Source organism: Salmo trutta, chromosome 3 (genome assembly GCF_901001165.1).
Source record: "Salmo trutta chromosome 3, fSalTru1.1, whole genome shotgun sequence".
Taxonomy (NCBI): domain Eukaryota; kingdom Metazoa; phylum Chordata; class Actinopteri; order Salmoniformes; family Salmonidae; genus Salmo; species Salmo trutta.
In genome coordinates this window covers 13,804,320-13,822,055 of record NC_042959.1, presented here as the reverse complement: position 1 = coordinate 13,822,055, position 17,736 = coordinate 13,804,320, and the positions used below count along the sequence as shown (strand labels likewise).

General features: G+C 44.5%; 2 protein-coding genes and 1 long non-coding RNA gene across 3 annotated transcripts; 2 read left to right on the top strand and 1 right to left on the bottom strand.

The window, feature by feature from the left end:
- Nucleotides 1–50: 50 nt before the first annotated feature.
- LOC115164096 (retinitis pigmentosa 1-like 1 protein) lies at nucleotides 51–5,320 on the bottom strand. The gene is made up of 10 exons (XM_029716216.1): nucleotides 5,241–5,320; nucleotides 4,867–4,926; nucleotides 3,820–3,976; nucleotides 3,549–3,632; nucleotides 3,324–3,429; nucleotides 2,491–3,240; nucleotides 988–2,323; nucleotides 579–764; nucleotides 445–491; nucleotides 51–339 (listed from the first exon to the last, which is right to left on the bottom strand). The coding sequence occupies exons 1-10, from the start codon at nucleotides 5,318–5,320 to the stop codon at nucleotides 233–235; spliced, it is 2,913 nt and encodes a 970-aa protein (XP_029572076.1). The 3' UTR covers nucleotides 51–232.
- A 425-nt stretch (nucleotides 5,321–5,745) lies between these two features.
- Nucleotides 5,746–8,063, top strand: zdhhc24 (zDHHC palmitoyltransferase 24). Its single transcript, XM_029724062.1, has 3 exons — nucleotides 5,746–6,319; nucleotides 6,784–7,061; nucleotides 7,392–8,063. Exons 1-3 carry the CDS (start codon nucleotides 6,009–6,011, stop codon nucleotides 7,694–7,696), a joined length of 894 nt encoding a protein of 297 aa, XP_029579922.1. The 5' UTR covers nucleotides 5,746–6,008; the 3' UTR covers nucleotides 7,697–8,063.
- Nucleotides 8,064–12,976: 4,913 nt separating this feature from the next.
- Nucleotides 12,977–14,482, top strand: LOC115164710 (uncharacterized). Its single transcript, XR_003869972.1, has 3 exons — nucleotides 12,977–13,186; nucleotides 13,614–13,784; nucleotides 13,976–14,482. It is a non-coding gene; the product is annotated as an uncharacterized LOC115164710 (long non-coding RNA).
- The last annotated feature ends 3,254 nt before the right edge of the window (nucleotides 14,483–17,736 follow it).

The window sequence follows — 17,736 nt, the reverse complement described above, 5'->3', positions numbered from 1 at the left end:
CTCAATCTCAAAACAGCATTTTCAATCTTCTCTTTTTAATAAAATGCTAATGATTTATATTCAGTGCATCTTGACATTAGATAAGGAATGTTCATTTCATGTTCAAGTGTTATGGATTTCATGTTCAAGTGTTGTGGATTTCATGTTCAAGTGTTTATTTAGAAGTCTGGCATTAGTATTGCAGTCACTCATATCTTGTTGAGGTTTTAGGTGAGCTGGAACACATGGCTTGTCAGTCGTAGAAGTGATCAAACTCTTCTGAGTCTGTGTCCTGATTAGCCCCTTTCTTTTTGTGAAGTGCTTTTACTTCAGAGATACTGTCCAAGTCTTCATCTATGGCTGAAAAGACACATAGCACAGGTTAGGTTATAAATAGTGCATATTACTGGCGAGTAGCTAACCTTTTTAGTTGTATCTATGGATTGCAGTCTGCAGTGATCTTACCTTTGGGTTTGACAAGGACCACTGTCTTCTTCTTTTCTTCTTTCTCTCTTAAAATAAACAAAGATCCTTTTTAGAAAAATGTCCAGAGATAGTAATTTGGAGCAGTAATTTGTCAAAGAAATAACAACACTCACTGTTTTTCCTGAGACTTTGCTTGTGGAGCAAGAAGACTTTCAATATCATCATCCTCATCTGGAAAGGGATCTACAGACCATGAATACCCTTTCACTTTGTCATCTTCATCATCATTATTTTCATCATTATCACCGATCACTTCTTCCTCCTCCTCTTCCGCTACCTCTGCCAGGCATTTGGATGACCTGAGAATCATAACAATTGAGTCATCATCATCATCATTGTCCTTATCATTATCATCATCATCATCACCATCATCATCATCCTTATCATTATCATCACCATCTTCATCATCATCATTGTCTCTATCATTATCATCATTGTCCTTATCATCATCACCATCGCCATCATCACCATCTTAATCATCGTCATTGTCTTATCATCATCATCATCATCAGTGTGTTTTACCTGTGTTCTGGTGGTGAGATGATGCTGTCGTCAGAGTCTCTCTCCTCTTCATCCTCAGGTTGCCCTGCTGCTGAGTCTTCCTCAGCATCCTGACAACGCTGCTCCTCTTCCTCACCACCATCTTCTTCACCTTCTGACCCCTCCTCATTATCATCTCTTTCATCCCCAACTCCCACATCCTCCTCTTCTATCTCTCCATTCTGAGAAGTGTGTGATTCCTCTCTTTCGTTCTCGCTCTCTTCCTCCATGCCTCTATCACTCCGTTCCACCTCCTCGCACTCTACCTGCCCTTCTGAGTCCTGCGCCTCCTCTGCTTCCTCTTCTCCCCTCTCCCTGTCTTCCTCGTCCTCTGCAGTGTGCCCCCTTATAGAAACGCTCTCACTCTCTGGTTGGACTTCTTCCTCTTCCTCCTCCTCCTCTCCTACCTCTCTGTCTCTCTGGTTTGCCTCATTGCCTTCATCCTGATCTTCTCCTTGCTCTTTTTTGCCTTCATGTTCTCCCATTCCCTCTTCTTCCTCTGTTTCCCTCCCCTCCTCTCTGTCATGTTTAATTTCCTCCTCCTCTTCTCCTGTTGCTCCCCCCTCCACACCGAGTCCAACCAGACTCTCCTCTTCTCCTGTTGCTCCCCCCTCCTCACTGAGTCCAACCAGACTCTCCTCTTCTCCTGTTGCTCCCCCCTCCACACCGAGTCCAACCAGACTCTCCTCTTCTCCTGTTGCTCCCCCCTCCACACTGAGTCCAACCAGACTCTCTTCTTCTCCTGTTGCTCCCTCCTCCACGCTGAGTCCAACCAGACTCTCCTCTTCTCCCTCTGTGGCCTCCATGTCATTATCTCCTACTTCTTTCTCACTGGCTACTTCCTCCCTATGACTCACTGACTCCATTTTAATCATTGACGCCTGCATTTGATTTCTTGACTCTTCCATTTGACTCACTGCCTCTGCCCTATGACTCACTGATTCTTGAATTTGACTTGATTCCTCCTTTTGACTCACCGACCACTCCCTATCACTCCCTGATTCGTCTCTATGACTTCCTGACTCCTCTGCACTGAATAGGTTAGTCAGTCCCCTACTCATCCTGCTCCTGTTGCTCCCTACCACCGATGTCCCATAATTCTCTGAGCTTTGGACCACAGAGGCAGAAGATACTGAAGCCTCAGGAATAACCACCTCCCAGGATCCTGCAGAGGACCTGTCTGTTGCGCTCTGTCCTGCTCTTCCTCCATTCTTCTCCTTCCTCTTCCTCCTCTCCCTGCTACTGACGCTGTCTTTACTGGCCTGACTGGAGGTTCTGCTGCTCTCACTGCTCTCTCCATGTCCACTCGACAGACGCACTGCAAACGCACACACAGATTTAGGTTATGATTAGTTCAACAATTACATTTAGCAGTCAGCTCGGGCCAGTGTGGCCAGAGTTGACACTTAGCTTGGGTTTAGTTGCTCGTTCATTGTTGGTTAGTGTACAGTTAGGCACGTTTAGATTATATGAAGCAGTTCTTACCTGGTTTGATGTCGAGCTCATGTGCCAGATCGCTGCTCTTCTCTCTCTTCTGTCTGTGTCCCACACTGCTCCCTCCTTCAGGACTAGTCGCTGCACTCCCCAGATCCTCCCCCGCCACACCCTGTACCATTCTCCATCCCTGGGTATCCGGCATGGCAGGGCTGGTCCAGGAGGTTTGAAGGCCCACTGGGGCCCTGAAAGGGAGCCCAGCCGTGGCGACCCCAGCAGCCCATTGTATGGGGAACCCTGTCGGTGGTGCCTCCTGCTGGATCACAATGTGGTGTTTACTAGGGGTAGAGTAGGCCTGAGGGGGCTGGATAGGGTAAGGCTGAGGGGGGTAGAGGGACTGAGGGGTCTGGATAGGGTAAGGCTGAGGGGGGTAGAGGGACTGAGGGGGCTGGTCAGGGTAAGGCTGAGGGGGGTAGAGGGACTGAGGGGTCTGGATAGGGTAAGGCTGAGGGGGGTAGAGGGACTGAGGGGGCTGGTCAGGGTAAGACTGAGGGGGGTAGAGGGACTGAGGGTCATAGGGGTGGAGGGGGTGAGCGGGGTGGTGAGTCATGTCTCTTTGTTGGAGTTTGGAGTGCATTCTGGTTTGGGAATCAACCCATTGGGAACGAGCATGAATCAACCAGGAGGACTGAACTGAAGGGATGCTGGGATGATGGTGGCCATTTTGGATGTAGTCCTGGTGGCCATTTTGGTTGTGGTGTTCTTGATGCGCAGCGGCATTCTGGAGCTGTTGGACATAACCTAAAGAAAGAGAAATGACAGTGAGGTATGTTGGTGGGAGGTAAGGTGGGTATATGAACTGTATAAGGGTGTGTTGGTGTTACATGGGGAAAGTGGAGGTTGGGCTCCGATGGGGGGTCTGGAGCCCCTCTCTTCAGCCCTGTCCTCCTCCATACTCCTCAGGCACTCCTTCAGGTGCTGCTCCATTCGCTGTGGAAACTACAGGATTAACCTAACCTGCCTGGTGTGTCTCAAATCACATCACATTTGATATCTGTAAACATCTAATAAATGACTTGTTGTTATGGTGTCCGGCAGGGTAGGCCTACCTTACGTTGGGCAGATCGTGTCTTCTGTTTGAGCTGCTGCTGCCAGCGAGGGAAGTTCTCCTCCAGATACCTTTCATACTCCACCTAGAGGGGTCAGTGGTCACAGTTAGGGATCATGGTCATCTGGGGGCCCAGAGAGGGACAATGGTGAAGATTGGATGTAAGTGTTTTTGTTTGTCAAGGCGTGGAGGTAGGAGGATGTCCACCATTCCACATGCGGGTGGTGCATGCCATGTGTGTTCATTGAATTTTTTCATACGGGTGTCCTCACTTTTATGGTATTCATAGTGGCGGTGCGGGTGACCATGTCTCTCAGAGTGTCCTGGGCTCTGTCAAACTCCTGCAGCAGCTGCCTGTTCTGCTGCTGGGCCTGACGCTCTCTCTCACTCAGCTCCTGCCACCGGCTCTGCAGCCGCACAGCCCGGCTACTGCACACAGATAGGCAGGCACGCACACACATACAGACGCAGTGGTGGAAAAAGTATCCAATTGTCATACTTGAGTAAAAGTAAAAATACCTCAATTGAGAAGGACTCAAGTAAAAGTGAAAGTCACCAAGTAAAATATTACTTGAGTAATAGTCTAAAAGCATTTGGTTTTAAATATACTTAAGTATCAAAAGTAAATATAATTGCTAAAATATACTTAAGTATCAAAAGTAAATATAATTGCGAAAATATACTTAAGTATCAAACGTTTTTTTTTAAAGTATGTAGTTTCATAAAAGTATAAATTATTTAAAATTCCTTATATTAAGCAAAATAGGCACTATTTTCTTGTTGTTTTAATTTCCTGATAGCCAAGGGCACACACCAACACTCAGACATCGTTTACAAACGAAGCATGTGTGTTTAGTGAGTCCGCCAGATCAGAAGCAGTATGATTACCAGGGATGTTCTCTTGATAAGTGCATGAATTGGACCATTTTCCTGTCCTACTAAGCATTGAAAATGTAACGAGTACCTTTGGGTGTCAGGGAAAATGTATGGAGTAAAAAGTACATCGTTTTCTTTAGGAATGTAGTGAAGTTAAAGTAAAAGTAGTCAAAAATATATATAGTAAAGTCAAGTACAGACACCCCAAAAAACGACTTAAGTAGTACTTATTTTTACTTAAGCACTTTACACAACTGCACAGACGGGCATGCACGCCAGCACTCACACACACACACGCGCACATGCACACACACACACACACACACACACACACACACACACACACACACACACACACACACACACACACACACACACACACACAGTGGTCTTTTATTCTTATATATTTTGATTCCCAAATAAAAAGTACACTGCTCACTCACAGGCGCTGATCCCTCTGTAAGGTCACAAGGTCACTCTGCAGCTTTATCCTCCTGCGCTCACTGTGGGGAGGAAGACACACAGAACAGAGCTACTGAACATGTTCTAATTATTTTTTATTTCCAGTGCTTCCCGACATGGATTACTCCATAATACAGGCGACAATGACCCCTTGTGGTGGATAGATTCTGTCCTTTTTCATACTGTACAATAAACAAAAATATACTTCTCATAATCAAAATAACAATGTTGAAAAAGCAAGTTAACAAAAACAAAATACTTTAATATCATACTAGTAGTCACAGCACTCATTCAACCCCTGTATTATCTAAAATAAAAGGATACCTGAGAGGTTCTCTCTGGTTTGCGCTCTCACCTCTGTAGCAGACCTTCTGCTCCCTGTTTTGTATAAACACCTCGGTTATCCTCCGCACCGTCCATATACCAGGTAGACATCATTTATCTTTTACTACTGGCATGACAGGAACCACAAACCTTTGAAATCGAAGGCTCACAAACAGCCGCCTGGGATTAACATGGATTAAGGGTTAGTTGGATTACTCTCTTATAGGGGGAGGAACATGGGGCATATTGACATTACTGTCATCACAGATGAATTGGAGAAACCTTAGTATCTTTGCTGTCGTCACTATGAGTAAGAAAATATATAGGACAAATAATGTTACACTAATGAATAACCTCAATAAAATGAAAGTAATGTCATTTGAATGTCTGATAGTAAATAATAAACGTTCATATTTAGGAGAGTTTATTTTACTGTAAATGCACATTACAAATTTTTATTGTGGTACAGTCCTTTAGTTATTTCACACGGATCATTTACGCGCTATGTTTAGATATGGGGGACGGTTTTTCATGTAACACAGGATACACTGACAGCTCCACTTCATTTGTTTAATGAAGACGCATTTGGGGAAAATACCATCAGCGCTTATCCACACACCGATTAATGTTAATGACAACAGACACATTGGAGTTTATTTTATTTTACTCACTAAATCGCTAACGTCAGCATCAGATCACACACACCCTTTCATTCGCCTGTCAGATATCGTGTTAGTTAAAATCAAAACAGAGTGGCGACAACAAGGAAGCATAGAGAACACAAGACCGACAAGGCACCATGACGTGGTTTAGCTTCGCAGGTCGGGTGTGGGATCGCGTGGAGAAGACGTGTCTCCACCTGCCCATCGTTCTGAACACTGTTCTCGTGTTCTCCATCACGGCGGAGGTGAGTTACCTGGTCCTGGTCGAGGCGCCGCTCCAACCGGACCAGAAGAAGACCCAGTGGTCTACCGTGTGGAAGACTCTGCACCTCCTCGTGCAGTACTTCATGTTTGGCAACATCATATGGAACGCCTCGCTGTTTCTGAAAACCAGCCCCAGCATTCAAGGAGTGTTCCTGGGCTCAGAAGGCATGGCACAAGGCTGGAGGTAATCTAAACAGACAGGCTGGAGGTAATCTAAACAGACAGGCTGGAGGTAATCTAAACAGACAGGCTGGAGGTAATCTAAACAGACAGGCTGGAGGTAATCTAAACAGACAGGCTGGAGGTAATCTAAACAGACAGGCTGGAGGTAATCTAAACAGACAGACTGGAGGTAATCTAAACAGACAGGCTGGAGGTAATCTAAACAGACAGGCTGGAGGTAATCTAAACAGACAGACTGGAGGTAATCTAAACAGACAGGCTGGAGGTAATCTAAACAGACATAATGCTTCATCATTAGGACAAACAAACTGTCAAGACTGGTTGAATCACATGTATTTTCTCATGGATAGGCTGGTGGTATTCAGAAAATGTTGTTCTCATTATTCAAATATTATTTCCCCAGTGTTCATGACACTGTTATACCTGCAGTTATTACATTGTAACACACATCTATTCCACCCACAGGTTCTGCTACACATGTGAGACCCACACTCCCCCACGGTGCTCCCACTGCTATGACTGTAAGGTGTGTGTCCTGAGACGAGACCACCACTGTGTGTTCTTCGGCCAGTGTGTGGGCTTCCGTAACTACCGCTACTTCCTCAGCTGTCTGCTGTTCATGTGGACGGGGCTGCTGTACGCTGTAGTGATGAACGCTGAGGTCTTCATCATCATCCTGAAGGAAGGAGTCACGCTGCATAGCATCCTGCTACTTCTCATGCCCTGGATCATGCTCGTCTCTGGTTAGACTGGGAGGGGGGGAAGGGGGGGAGAGAGAAAGACGTGAGAGGTGTGTGTGTGTGTGGTGTGTATGTGAGAAGTGTGTGTGTGTGTGTGTGTTAGCGAGAGAGAGAAAGGGTATGTGTGTGTGTAAGAGAGGTCTGTGTGAGAGATGTGTGTGAGCGAGAGAGATAAAGGGGATGTGTGTGTGTGAGAGAGGTCTGTGTGTGAGAGATGTGTGTGAGCGAGAGAGATAAAGGGTGTGTGTGTGTCTGCAATACAGAGAGAGGTGTATTTGTGTGTGAGCGTTGTACTATTATCTGACCCTCTCTCGCCTCTCTCTCCTCCTACAGGTCAGGTGACAGCGCGGGCCTTTGCCTTTGCCTTCATCGCAGACACCTGTGTGTTGGGCTTCCTGCTGGTGGCAGCCTTCCTCTTCTTCCACCTCTTCCTCCTCCTGCGAGGCCAGACCACCAGAGAGTGGTACTCCATCCGCAGGCCCTACAACCTGGGCTTACTGGGCAACTTGCGGCACGGCCTGGGTACCCACTGGTACATCTGCTGGCTCTGCCCACTCATCCCCTCCCCACTGCCTGGGGACGGCATCCACTTCCAGGTCACAGAGTCACTGGAGCCGGATCCCAACCGCTCACGGTAACCCTGGTAATGTGACGGACACAGGTGTGTGATGATGACAGTGACACCTTGCAGTGCAGGCGTTGGGTGTGGCCTTCGTGGAGAAGTTGACTGTAAATCTGAAAGCCCATTCACCCACTGCTTGCCCTGTTTGCTGAGTCAGTCAGTGAGTGGGTGGGTGGGACAGCAGGTGTAGCAGCAGTATCTCAAGGTTGCTCTGTGGTACTTTGACCCATTGTCTATGTGCCAACATTATTTGATCCATTGCCTAAGTCAATCAGCGAAATGAGAAAGGATGTATTTACTGGTTTGCTTGCCTCAGCAGTTAAAACAATTAAATGAGCATTGAAATGTGAGTCCACTGAAATTATAAATGTTTTGATTGTTCATTGATTGTACTGTATTGATTTCTTGCTGAGGTTTGCTGTGAAGGTAGGATTGTTGATTTGGAAGGAGATCCCCCACACTTACTAGTGCTGGAACAAGTCTTTATAACCCAGCATCGACCTCTAGTGATCTGCTAGTGGTCTTACAGGACTCATTATCACCAGTTAACCACTCCTTTCTGAGAGTCCATATTTGTCTACTGCTGGACTTCAAAATAGATTTTTTAAATTATGTTGATGTCCACTCTTTTCATTGTTATTTGTCCTGATTGAGTGTGCCTTTGATTTAGTTACCTACAAAACCTGCCTTGCCAAACCACATATGTACACTTGTTGGACAGTTTGTTAAGTACACCACCCCGTTCACGAAAGTGGATTGCTCCTACAGACAATGAGTGACGTGGCCGTGGCTTGCTATATAAAGCAGGCAGACAGGCATCAAGGATCCTACAGACAATGAGTCGTGGCTGTGGCTTGCTATATAAAGCAGGCAGGCAGGCATCGAGGCATTCAGTTACTGTTCTATTTGGGCTAAATGAGTGACCTAAGCGACTTTCAGCGTGTTATGATCGTCGGTGCCAGGCACGTCGGCTCCAGTATCTCAGAAACGGCTGCCCTCCTGGGCTTTTCATGCACGACAGTGTCTATGGTTTCTCGAGAATGGTGTGACAAACAAGAAGTATCTAGTAGGCAGCAATCCTGTGGATGAAAACAGCTCGGTGATGAAGGAGGTCGAAGGAGAATGGCAAGAATCGTGGGAGCTAACAGGCAGGCCACAAACAAACCAATAACGGCGCAGTACATCAGTGGAGCACAGAACGGCAACTCGGAAGGCACAACCCGGAGATCCATGTCATGGATTGGGCTATTACAGCAGACGACCACGCCGTGTTCCACTGCTATCAGCTAAAAACAACAAGAAGCGGCTCCAGTGGGAACGCGATTACCAACACTGGACAATTTAGGAGTGGAAAAACATCACCTGGAACATGACAGCGATTTCAGTTTACTTGAGTGGCCAGACCTCACCGTCCCCAGACCTCAACCCAATAGAACATCTTTGGGATAAGATGGAATGGGCAAAAGGGAGTCCGACCCAGTACTTTACATTTTGATTTAACCTTTATTTACCTAATAAACTGGCCTCTGAGTATGTTTTCACGTTATGTTGAGTTTAACTGAAGGCCTATTGATTGTGTTTTTACCTCGGATGCACAGAGACAAAGAGATTTATTGTTAATTGCAGCATGGTATGTTTTTCAAGCTTGAGATAGGGATGTTTAAAGGTCCAATGCAGCCATTTGTAGCTCAATATCAATATAATTATGGGTAACAATTAAGTACCTTACTGTGATTGTTTTCATTTAACATGGTCAAAAATAAACAAAAAGAGTTACTTTGCCAAGAGCAATTTCTCAAGCAAGAATTTTGCTCAGACTGTCTAGGAGTGGTCTGAGTGGGAAAACAGAAAATGTGCTGTTATTGGCAGAGATGTTTGGAACTCTCTTTATTATTGGTCTATTAACTAATTTACCACCTGGTGATGTCACCAGGCTGGCCAAAACTCCATCCAGCCAATACAGGCTGAAATTTCAGGCTGTCTTTTCAAACAGCTCTTAACCTGAAAGGGTGTTATCAGCATTTTCACAGTATTATTCCAACCTCATAGTGTGGAAATACAGTGCCTTGCAAAGTATTCAGAACCCTTGGATTTCTTCACATTTTATTGTGCTTCAAGTGGGATTCAAATATGTGTAATTGTCATTTTTTTTGTCAACAATATACCCAAAATATTCTGTAATGTCAAAGTGAAAAATGATATATTTTTGTAAGATTAATACAAAATGAAATAACTATAGTCAGTTGTTGCATAAGTATTCAGCACCTTTGTTTAGGCAAGCCTAAATTAGTTCAGGAGTAAAATGTGGCTTAAAAAACAAATCACACCAAAAGTTAAATGGACTCTGTATGAAATAAATGGGTTGACATGATTGTTTATGACTTACCCTTCCTCTGTCCCCCATACTTACAACATTTGTAAGGTCCCTCAGTTAAGTATTGAATTTCAAGCACAGATTAAACTACCAGAGAACTTTTCAAAAGCCTGGTAAAAAGGGCAGTAATTGGTAGATAGGGTAACAATAACAAATCAGACATTGAATATCTCTTTAAGCATGGTCAGGTGAATAATCATGCAGTGGATGATATATTAAACCACCCAGACATATCAAAGATATTGTCATCCTTCTGAACTGAGCTGCAGGACAGGAATGAAACTGCTCAGGGATGTTACCTTGAGGCCATTGGGGATTTTAAAACCGTTACAGAGTTCGTATATACGCAACTAAAATATTAATGCAACATGCAACAATTTCAACGATTTCTACTGAGTTACAGTTCGTATAAGGAAATCATTCAATTGAAATAAATTAAGTAGGGCCTAATCTATGGATTTCACATGACTGGGCAGTGGCGCAGCTATCGGTGGGCCACATCAAAGCAAGGTCCACCCACTGTGGAGCCAGGCTCAGCCAATCAGAATGAGTCTTTCCCCACAAAAGGGCTTTATTACAGACATAAATGCTCCTCAGTTTCATCAGCTGTCCGGGTGGCTGGTCTCAGATGATCCCGCAGGTGAAGAAGCCAGATGTGGAAGACCTGGGCTGGCATGGTTACACGTGGTCTGCGGTTGTGAAGCCGGATGGACATACTGCCAAATTCTCTAAAACGACATTGGAGGCAGCTTATGGTACAGAAATTAACATTCAATTCTCTGGAAACAGCACTAGTGGACATTCCTGCAGCCATCATGCCAATTGCATGCTCGCTCAAAACTTGAGACATCTGTGGCATTGTGTTGTGTGACAAAACTGCACATTTTAGAGTGGCCTTTTATTGTCCCCAGCACAAGGTGCACCTGTGTAATGATCATGCTGTTTAATCAGTTTCTTGATATGCCACACTTGTCAGGTGGATGGATTATCTTGGCAAAGGAGAAATGCTCACTAACAGAAATGTAAACAAATTTGTGAACAAATTTCTGGGATCTTTATTTCAGCTCATGAAACATGGGACCAACACTTTACATGTTGCGTTTATATTTTTGTTCAGTATATATTTTTCTCACGCATCTACACACAATACACCACAATGACAAAGTGAAAACGACATGTTTTTCGAAAATTGAATACAGAAATATCTAATGTACATACTGTAAGCATTCACACCCCTGAGTCAATACTTTGTAGAAGCACATTTGGTGGCGATTACAGTCGTCTGTATCCGCTTTGCACATCTGGATTTGGGGATTTTCTCCCATTCCTCCTTGCAGATTTTCTCAAGCTCTGTTAAATTAGATGGGAAGCGGCAGGAAACAGTAACCTTCAAGTCTTTCCACAGATTTTCAATGGACTTTGGCTTGGCCCCTTAAGGACTTTCACATTTATTGTTCTGAAGCCGTTCCAGCGTTCCTTTGGCTGTATGCTTGGGGTCATTGTCTTGTTGAACGTAAATCTTTGCCCCAGTCTAAGGTTGTTGGCTCTCTGAAGCAGTTTCTCATCAATAATTTTCCTGTATTTGGCTGTCACGACTTCTGCCGAAGTCGATGCCCCTCCTTGTTCGGGTGGTGCTCGGCGGTCGACGTCACCGGTCTTCTAGCCATCATTGATCCATTTTTCATTTTCCATTGGTTTTGTCTTGTCTTCCTACACACCTGGTTCCAATCCCATTCATTACATGTTGTGTATTTAACCCTCTGTTTCCCCTCATGTCCTTGTCAGAGATTGTTTGTTGTTATGTGCTCGTGTTGTTGGATTGGTGCGCGACAGGTTATTGTACCCATGTTTATTTTATTATGTACTTTGGTTTTGGAGTTTGTTTTTAACTTTATTAAACTACTCCAGTTACACCAAGTTTGTTTCTCCTGTGCCTGACTTCCCTGCCACCTACACACACACACGACGTGACATTGGCTCCATTCATTGTTCCCTCTATCATTACCAGTCTCCCAGTCCCTGAATAGCATCCCCATAGCATGATGCTGCCACTACCATGCTTCACGGTAGGGATGGTGTTAGACGGGTGATGTGCTGTGCCTGGTTTTCTGCAGACATAGCGCTTTGCATTCAGGCCAAAGAGTTACATTTTTGTCTCATCAGACCACAATCTTTTGCCTTATGATCTCAGTTTTTCACGTGCCTTTTTGCAAACTCCAGGTATGCTGTCATGTGCCTTTTTTTGAGGAGTGGCTTCCGTCTGGCCACTCTTTCAAAATGCCCAGATTGGCGAATGGCTGTAGAGACTGTTGTCCTTCTGGCAGGTTCTCCCATCTCAGCCAAGGAACATTGTAGTTCTGTCAGAGTGGTCCTTGGGTTCTTGGTTACCTCCCTGGCCAAGGTCCTTGCCCGGTTGTTCAGTTTGGTCGGATGGCCAGCTCTAGGCAGAGTCTGGGTAGTTCCATTTTTTTTCTCCATTTCCCAATGATGGAGACCACTGTGCTCTTGGAAATATTCAACACTCTAGAAATTGTTTTATACCCTTCCCCAGATATACACTGAGTGTCGAAACATTAAGAACACCTGCTCTTTCCATGACAGACTGACCAGGTGAATCCAGGAGAAAGCTATGATCCCTTATTGATGTCACTTGTTAACTTCAATCAGTGTAGATGAAGGGGAGGAGACAGGTTAAATGAGGATTTTTAATGCTTGAGACAATTGAGACATGGATTGTGTAAATGTGCCATTCAGAGGGTGAATGGGCAAGACAAAATATGTAAGTGCCTTTGAACAGGGTATGGTAGTAGGTGCCAGGGCCAGCCTGCTCATTAGGCAGGACAGCTCGTGTACACTAGCATGCGGTAAATTGCCACGTGCTGCTTAGGCCGCCCAGAGTGGCTCTCTTCTGGGCGTGCTGGAAGCATGTGGCAGCACGTTCGATTGTGTATCAAGAATTCAGCATAGCAAGTTTGTCTGAAGGTGTGGTTATTATATGGGTCAATAGTTTAATCCATTCTCCATTTCGTGACTTTTTTCACAGGTAAATAGTAATATGCTCTAAAACACTCTGGTGACAAACTTTTCTGCACTGTTTCCAATCGTCCACATGGCTGGGGAGAACCTATTCAAGTAAGTAAATACATTTTGAAAATGTAAAAAAAACAGATGTATTATTAGCTAACTAGCTATAGTGCATGCTAACTCAAATGAGCTGCTAACATAGCTAGCTAGCTATCTAGCCAACTTTACATAGTTTATAGATAGGCAGATGGTGATATTTAAATCATTTAGCTAGCTAACTTCATATTATCTAGCTATCAATGTATTTATCACTGTAAAAAACAAATTCCAAATGCATTTGTCAGTAGCTAGCTAAAAGCCATGGAGGAGGGTGAAAGGATAGCAGCCCCAACTGTCAAAGTGAGGGAGTAGACTATTTTGGATAGGGCAGGTACTTTTGTGTAGTTCCAGTCCCCAGAAGTGAGGACGGAGATAATAGTAACATAATATTCAGTGCCTGTCTAATTTGAGTGTAAGGAAGTCTGTTTCTTGTGAGGTTTTCCGTCCTCTGATACAGAGAGCTGTGAAAGCCTGTCTGCAGATGAAGAGGTCCCAATGAAGCATGGTGGTTCTCAGTCCTGGTCCTGGGAACTCAAAGGGGTGCACATTTTTGCCTTAGCACTACACAGCTGATTCAAATGATCAACTCATCATCAAGCTTCCAGTGGTATTTATTTATTTGTTTGTGATGCCATCCTTGATATGATCCTGCTATTGTCACATGCTACACATGCACATGTGTGTGCACCTGTATCTATCCAATGTTATCATGATGTTATAAGTGATATTATACTTTAGTAATCCACAATGACCTAGTGATGTAAAAGTCTAATGCCATTATCTTTCATATTCCTACAGATACCTTGTAACTGGAGATTCCTTCAAAGCGATTGCCTACAGTTACCGTGTAGGGCACTGCAAGGTTGGGTGACCATGGCCATCTGGGACTGCCTTCTGGGGGAATTCAGACATGTGAAGGCTACCTGTGTCCTGCATAACTTCATGAGGATGGACACAAGGACCAGGAGGGGATCTGCAGCTCACCGTCATGTGCCAGATGAGAAGTCTGCTGCTCTGCACGATGTTTCAAGGATGGGGTCCAACAACGCAGCAAGAGAGGCAATCCGTGCTGGAGATCTTCACCTCCTACTTCTTCAAAGAGGGTGTTGTTTCCTGGCAAAACCATAGACTACAGTATGCACAACCAAAGGCTCTTTTAATAGCCATCCACATTGCAATAAGAGTATTCTTCCATTTACTTAGCTATGTCAACTGCAGTTATTCAATTCCCAGTTTCTCTCCATTTGAATTCTACTTCTCAGTTGAGGGTGCTGTTTAAGTAAGGGTGTGATGTCTATACAAAAACAAAACGGGCTATTTTAAGAATTAGACACCCTATAACTCACACCTACACACTCATGTATCAATCTGATTGATGGATTGTGTCGTGCAGTAAGCAGGCTCAGGTGTATAACTGTGGCTCTTCCACCTTCAAAGAACAGGCATGAGGGCCAACCATGGAGAATAGTAAGACACTTTATTATTTCTATAACTACGCTATATTATTTGTCCTTGTGTGTCTGTGCATGTTTTTCAGCATAAAGTACTTCACTTTATCCCTCTCCGCTTCTCCCTAAATCCTCTAGGTTATATCAGATGTGTCGGTGAACCCCTCCCGCATCTGAACAGGCTACATAGAGGGTACAATATGATCAGAGGTGAGAGGTCACTTGGTCAGGTCAACAGGAAGTATTATTAAAGAGATGCTTTACATTGAAATACAGGTAGAGATGTAGTAGTCCCCGAGTTAATGATCCAAGGCCAGTTTTGCATTTCACCTACTGATGATTATGATGACTGACAGTGTTAGAATAAAGAAAAAACACAATGCTTAAATATGCTCTCTCTTTCTCCATCTATCTCTCGTCTCTCGTTTTGATGTGAGAGAGGGTGCCAACCCCCAGTCCCGTCATCCCCACCTCATCCGCTCTTAAGATAACCTTTGGGCCAACTGGGAGCCAAAGGCTGGTTAGGAGACACCACTAGAGACACTACTATGTAATTGTGATGAACTGAGAGAATATTAGGGTAGCACTATGATTCATTAATCATATGCTGGCTAACCTGCTTCTCTGTTCTTACCTCTTTCCCTTTCTGTCTTTTACACCTTTCTCGCCACCTATTTCTTCCTCTGTTTTTATCATGCACACCAGATGTGCATTGAAGTGCAGATTGTACTTGTATTTATAAATATAATATTACAATTATAATATTTATAATGCAAGGATTATGTATTTGTAACAATTGGATAATGAACTTCTTTCAATAAAGCGTTTCACTTTCTCTACTGGTTGAAATTAAGTCTCATTTGATGAAATACTACACCTATCCTGTGTCCTGAGATCAGTGCAGATGAAGGAAATTAGATATTGAGATTAACTGGTTTTAGAGTATTTACATGATGCATAGGAAGTGTAGTGTACTGTTTTTTGAAATTATATTTCTTTATATATGAATTAAACATCAGCCTTTAACCACACTGCTCAAAAAAATAAAGGGAACACTAAAATAACACATCCTAGATCTGAATGAATGAAATAATCTTATTAAATACTTTTTTCTTTACATAGTTGAATGTGCTGATAACAAAATCACACAAAAATAATCAATGGAAATCCAATTTATCAACCCATGGAGGTCTGGATTTGGAGTCACACTCAAAATTAAAGTGGAAAACCACACTACAGGCTGATCCAACTTTGATGTAATGTCCTTAAAACAAGTCAAAATGAGGCTCTGTAGTGTGTGTAGCCTCCACGTGCCTGTATGACCTCCCTACAACGCCTGGGCATGCTCCTGATGAGGTGGCGGATGGTCTCCTGAGGGATTTCCTCCCAGACCTGGACTAAAGCATCCGCCAACTCCTGGACAGTCTGTGGTGCAACGTGGCGTTGGTGGATGGTGCGAGACATGATGCCCCAGATGTGCTCAATTGGATTCAGGTCTGGGGAACGGGCAGGCCAGTCCATAGCATCAATGCCTTCCTCTTGCAGGAACTGCTGACACACTCCAGCCACATGAGGTCTAGCGTTGTCTTGCATTAGGAGGAACCCAGGGCCAACCGCACCAGCATATGGTCTCACAAGGGGTCTGAGGATCTCATCTCGGTACCTAATGGCAGTCAGGCTACCTCTGGCGAGCACATGGAGGGCTGTGCGGCCCCCCAAAGAAATGCCACCCCACACCATGACTGACCCACCGCCAAACTGATCATGCTGGAGGATGTTGCAGGCAGCAGAACGTTCTCCACGGCATCTCCAGACTCTGTCACGTCTGTCACATGTGCTCAGTGTGAACCTGCTTTCATCTGTGAAGAGCACAGGGTGCCAGTGGCGAATTTGCCAATCTTGGTGTTCTCTGGCAAATGCCAAACGTCCTGCACGGTGTTGGGCTGTAAGCACAACCCCCACCTGTGGATGTCGGGCCCTCATACCACCCTCATGGAGTCTGTTTCTGACCGTTTGAGCAGACACATGCACATTTGTGGCCTGCTGGAGGTCATTTTGCAGGGCTCTGGCAGTGCTCCTCCTGCTCCTCCTTCCACAAAGGCGGAAGTAGCGGTCCTGCTGCTGGGTTGTTGCCCTCCTACGGCCTCCTCCACGTCTCCTGATGTACTGGCCTGTCTCCTGGTAGCGCCTCCATGCTCTGGACACTACGCTGACAGACACAGCAAACCTTCTTGCCACAGCTCGCATTGATGTGCCATCCTGGAGGAGCTGCACTACCTGAGCCACTTGTCTGGGTTGTAGACTCCGTCTCATGCTACCACTAGAGTGAAAGCACCGCCAGCATTCAAAAGTGACCAAAACATCAGCCAGGAAGCATAGGAACTGAGAAGTGGTCTGTGGTCACCACCTGCAGAACCACTCCTTTATTGGGGGTGTCTTGCTAATTGCCTATAATTTCCACCTGTTGTCTATTCCATTTGCACAACAGCATGTGAAAATGATTGTCAATCAGTGTTGCTTCCTAAGTGGACAGTTTGATTTCACCGAAGTGTGATTGACTTGGAGTTACATTGTGTTAAGTGTTCCCTTTATTTTTTTGAGCAGTGTAGTTAAATCATGTTTCTAGTCTATTGCATAGTTACAATGTGTACGCATTGATGTCCGAGGATTGGTAAAACACTGTTGAAGTGTATAATTGTCATACATACATGCAGACACAGCATCATTCAAAGACTGGAATTTGATACTTCTGGTATTGGATACAACTGAAAAAGAATCTCAGACATTCATACCTGAACTGCACCTTTATTTGCAAAGATAGAGTACTTGATCAGTGAATATATTAAATGTACAGGCTACAATGTGGGGATCTCATGCATGGTAATAACTACATGTATATACGACTTGCAAATGTGGTTTCTACTGACAATTGAGATGTACAAACTATGGCATAAGGGGACGACAAGTGGATAAGAGGCAATCCGTAATTTCGATTTAGACATTGAGCGAGCTAGGCTGAAACACCTGAATGTTGTAGCTGCCTTTCTCAAGAAAACAAAAAAAGAGACCATGTTTGTATGCGGCTTTATTAACTCAATGATATACATAATT

Coding starts and splice junctions, on each gene's coding strand:
- zdhhc24 (XM_029724062.1), top strand. CDS start 6,009: ATGACGTGGTTTAGCTTCGCAGGTCGGGTGTGGGATCGCGTGGAGAAG. Junction 6,320..6,783: donor GGCATGGCACAAGGCTGGAG/GTAATCTAAACA, acceptor TTCCACCCACAG/GTTCTGCTACACATGTGAGA. Junction 7,062..7,391: donor CTGGATCATGCTCGTCTCTG/GTTAGACTGGGA, acceptor CTCCTCCTACAG/GTCAGGTGACAGCGCGGGCC.
- LOC115164096 (XM_029716216.1), bottom strand. CDS start 5,320: ATGTCTACCTGGTATATGGACGGTGCGGAGGATAACCGAGGTGTTTAT. Junction 4,927..5,240: donor GCAGAAGGTCTGCTACAGAG/GTGAGAGCGCAA, acceptor TCCTCCCCACAG/TGAGCGCAGGAGGATAAAGC. Junction 2,324..2,490: donor TGAGCTCGACATCAAACCAG/GTAAGAACTGCT, acceptor GTGCGTTTGCAG/TGCGTCTGTCGAGTGGACAT.